Genomic DNA, 4,487 nt, shown 5'->3' with positions numbered 1-4,487 from the left:
CACCCATAACCACATGCACCTAGGCCTTGCCTCAGCAAAATCAGTAGTATTCTACCACTTCCTGGTGGTATTTTTTTGCTCTTACATTCTTCCTTCTTTCCATATGGGAATATTCTACCCCATCTTACATAAGGTCACTGTGTGATATTCAAGATACTTTTTGGTATCTTATCATGTATAATTTGCCTAACCAGATGTAGTGAACAGGTACCATTATTTTATTTCACAGAAGATAACTACCTTGTTTTGAAATTATTGAGCCCAAAAAGTTCTTATGTGTTAGCTTTTCTGTCCAAAAAATAAACATAGTTGGTATCTAACCTATCAGCATCACATACTTCTAGTGTGAGACAAATTTCCCCCAAACTGTACACACTCAACATTTCTTCATCATATTCACAGTTGCTGGATTATCAAACAAGTTTCTGACCATGGGAAACAGTTATGAGTGTCTTCACCCAGAAACTGTATTTGGTCACTTTCTCCCGAAATTCCTTGGTTTTTACTCCATAAATAATAGGATTGAGCATTGGAGGTACAAGAAAGTAGAGGTTTCCAAGAATCGTGTGGACATGGGGTGGAATTGTTCTGCCAAAGCGATGAGTAAGAAAAGAAAAAAGTGAGGGCGTGTAAGAGATCAACATGACACAGATATGTGTGGTGCAGGTATTGACTGCTTTGTGGTGAGCTTCTTTGGAAGAGAGGCGCATTATAGCCTGGATGATTAGCACATAGGATGAAGCAATAGCTGAGATGTCTAGCACAACAACCAGCAAAGCCACCACCAGGCCATACATGCGGTTGACAGTGGTGTCCACACACACCACCTTCACCACTGCCATGTGTTCACAATAGGTGGTCTGAATGGCACGATTGGCATGAAAGGGCTTGTGCTGGAGGAGGATGGGCATGGGGAGAATAAAAAGCATGGCTCTCACCAAACTCCCCAGGCCAATGAGCCCAATGCGGCTATTGGAAAGGATGGTGGTGTAGTGCAAGGGCTTGCATATGGCCACATAGCGGTCAAAGGCCATGGTGGTCAGGACAGATGACTGCATAGCAGAAATGGAATGAATGAAGAACAACTGGGTCAGGCAACCTTCATAGGTAATCTTACTCTGACCAAACCAGAAGAGGCACAGCACCTTAGGAATGGTGGTTGTGGACATGCCCAGGTCTGTGAGGGCCAGCAAGCAAAGCAGCAGGAACATGGGCTTATGCAGGGAGCGCTCTGTGGAGATGGTGAAGAGGATGGTGCAGTTTCCCAGCACAGTGATGAAGTAAATGGAGGAGAAGGGGATCGAGATCCATCTGTGTTTGTCTTCCATTCCTGGGATTCCTTGGAGGATGAAGAATGATGGATGGCCAGTGGCATTGCAAGTGGTCATGGTGGTACCTAGTGAAGTACCTGAGGGGAGCAGAAAAAAGTATCTGAGCTTCAATTTAAAATGTCAAGAGTTTCAAGCTGGAAAACAGGGGTTGGAACATTAATATAAACAAAAATGATTCTGAAGTCGTAACTGTGTTATATAGTACAGCAATATGATGCAACATGAATTGTAATAATGCAGTATAACACCATCAGTATCTATGAGCATATATTTGATAATAAAATGATATCCTACATTTGTGTGTAAAGTACCCTCCACTATAAAACCTAACTTGAAGTATGCAAAATGAAAATGGTCAGAAATACAAAGGGATATTGATTAAGATAGCTTCAAAGTGTATAATAAAATCTTACATCCAAAAGTTGCACATTTTTAGCAGATATAGTATCTGAGAGAGAGCAAATATTTCCTGATGAGAGCTTTGCCATGGTGATGAAGAGTGAAGTAAGCAGTTTGGTCCTTCAAAGCTGCAGCTCAGAGAACAGCCTGCTAGAATGTGAATCTGAAACCCACCCTCACAGAGAACACTCACCTGAAAGTTGGGCGTGGAGAGGACACTTGGCCCACACACCTGCTTTGGATGTGGTCAGGTGAGTGGATACATATGTGTGCAGGTGTATTTCAGCAAGCATCTGTATGCATGAGCACACTCATGGTCCTGCATCTTTTTGCTCCTCACTGTCAGGCACTCAGGATCCATCAAGTGGCAATTTAAGAAACGAAAGAAATGTCTCTCAGGGTTTCGACATTTTGCTTCTCTGTACCACATACATGAGTTACTGCTAACATTATGTGTACAATTGACCCTGGAGGTTGCCTAGACTCCCAGGAGATGAGGCTAAGCAATCTTAGAGATTCTGAGACTGTTCAGTCTTTGCTAATTTTGGAGGATCTTGGGGAAAGGCAGGGTAAATTTAAAGCTGATTCAGGGATTCAGTACAAATAAAGAAACTGTACATAGGAGATAGAGATAGAGAGAGAGAGCGACAGATAGAGACAGAAGAGAGAGAGAGAAAGACAGAGAGAGAGAGAGGGAAAGAGATAGATAGAGAGAGAGAGAGAGAGAGAGAGAGAGAGAGAGAGAGAGAGAGAGAGAAACAGCAGAGATGGAAAAAGACAGTGAAAAAAAGACTGAAGAGTATGTCACCCTTAAAATAGGAGGCGATCCTGACATTTGGGACAACACAATGGATTTGCCAGAAACTCTACTAAGTAAAATAAGCAGGCACAGAAAGAAAACCCTGTGGTATTACCTATATATGGAATCTAAAATAAAAATACCACAGTGCAGACCAAAGGTTAATAATAGTGTACAGCACCCAACATTTTTTTAGACTGGGTAAATTGGACCTTCTGTTGACCCAGAAGTGGAACAATGGGTAGACTCTGTGAGACGATAGAAATGTGGGCTTGTTTCACAAGCATCATCATCAGACTATGTGTGAATCTTATCACACTCTTACTTCTGGGGTGATCATGCCCAAGACAGAATCAGAGTTCCTACTGCTGTTCATGAGCATCCTAAAAATAATAATGATAATGGCAATGATGATGATGATGATTCATTATGATAATGATAATGATAATGATAATGATAATGATAATGATAATGATAATGATAATGATAGCTGTCCCTAGCCTCAATCTATCTTTCCCTTCCCAACCTTCATTCCCAGGTCCATAGCTTTGTCTTTCAGTGCTCTCTGAGGTCTCATCTGCAGTCCTTCACTCTTCTCACAGTCTCTTTCATTCCAGGTGCCCCACACCCCTCTCTATTTCCATTTGTGGGCAGATAGTTTTTTACATAAGTTTATAGGAAGCAAATGTATTCAAAAATTGTGAAGCACTTTACCAAGGCCACTGCAAAATGCAGAAGAGCAACTGAAATCATAAACAACAAAAAGCTAAATAGAAATAAGACTTCTGAGAGTCAGATTTGATCTAATTCCTGATGTATGAATTCTTCCTATAGCCAGGCACAGTAGAAAGACATTAGTGAGTGTTTGGTCAGAGGGAAGCAAGAGCAGAGGAGAGTGAATGGCAAATTAGATGGCTTATGAAAATAATACATTCATGAAAATGTTCATAAGCAGAAAGCGCAGACACTATTGAGTATAGGCACAACTTACAACACTTATGTAGCTTTCCTCTGCAGAAAGTCATGAATCTAACAATGATCAGAACACTTGAATTCTTTCATGTCTTTCTTCTTGGTTTCCAGACGGTCCTGACAATAATCCTTCCTCCTAGTCCTCCTCTCTCACTGAATCTGCAATTACCCCAAATCTTACATTACAATGACTTCTATCATGTTTGAAATGGAGTGGGCATATAATAAGTGATAAATAAAACAAAACAAATATTTACATTAGTAAACAAATAAATACATTTAAAAATAAGCTAAAAATGTATCTGACTTCATCAGCTTTTACTGTTTTTTTTTTCTGTATATATACAAGTCCAAAACCCAGCTATGTGCATAGGCTATTTCTACTTAAATGAATTTATAAAATTCTGTGCAAATAAAAATAAATATCAATGACTCACGTTGGCAGACTCTAGATAACATTATAATTAAATGCAATAGGAGGATAGTCCCTAAAGATAAACCTATGACAAAGGAATATTTTTTTTCTTTTATAGAAAAAAGGTAAAACAAAATTTCATGACAAGATTATAGGAGAATAATAATATTTAATACATGGCACATTGTCTTTAAAGTAGTTATTCAGAGTACAAGATATGGGCATAAAAATCCTCTAATTAATGTTAATGAAAATTTGAAAAAAGAGTATTTTACCTTCCAAAAATGATAAATTACAAAACTATTAAACATTAAACAATGAAGCTATGGTTCATGATTAGGCAGATTATTTAAAAGACATTGCATGAATACAAATGCCCAAACAAGACATTATAATAGCCAGTGCTGATTTAATTTCATCTTGTTTTGAAGTCCTGCCATACTTTTGTTCTTTGGTTCTATCATGTAATATCTTATTGGATTTTATTAGATGTGGTAGTATAAACAAATTTTTATGGACAATGAGATAATATAGTAACAACTGTTCATTTTCTGTTATTTGGTTCTGAATG

At 38.6% G+C, this 4,487-nt stretch overlaps 1 protein-coding gene across 1 annotated transcript; it reads right to left on the bottom strand.

Annotated features, from left to right (window-relative positions):
• Positions 1-413: 413 nt before the first annotated feature.
• LOC100733018 (olfactory receptor 52K1-like) lies at positions 414-1,819 on the bottom strand. Its single transcript, XM_013147571.2, has 2 exons — positions 1,745-1,819; positions 414-1,436 (listed from the first exon to the last, which is right to left on the bottom strand). The coding sequence occupies exons 1-2, from the start codon at positions 1,817-1,819 to the stop codon at positions 414-416; spliced, it is 1,098 nt and encodes a 365-aa protein (XP_013003025.2).
• Between the last annotated feature and the right edge of the window lie 2,668 nt (positions 1,820-4,487).

This window comes from Cavia porcellus, unplaced genomic scaffold, assembly GCF_034190915.1.
Source record: "Cavia porcellus strain 051 isolate PalLab524CR breed Dunkin Hartley unplaced genomic scaffold, mCavPor4.1 scaffold_9, whole genome shotgun sequence".
Taxonomy (NCBI): domain Eukaryota; kingdom Metazoa; phylum Chordata; class Mammalia; order Rodentia; family Caviidae; genus Cavia; species Cavia porcellus.
Note: the sequence above shows the minus strand (reverse complement) of the source record. Positions and strands in the feature narration are given on the sequence as shown.

Coding starts and splice junctions, on each gene's coding strand:
- LOC100733018 (XM_013147571.2), bottom strand. CDS start 1,819: ATGGCAAAGCTCTCATCAGGAAATATTTGCTCTCTCTCAGATACTATA. Junction 1,437..1,744: donor AAAATGTGCAACTTTTGGAT/GTAAGATTTTAT, acceptor TTTAAATTGAAG/CTCAGATACTTTTTTCTGCT.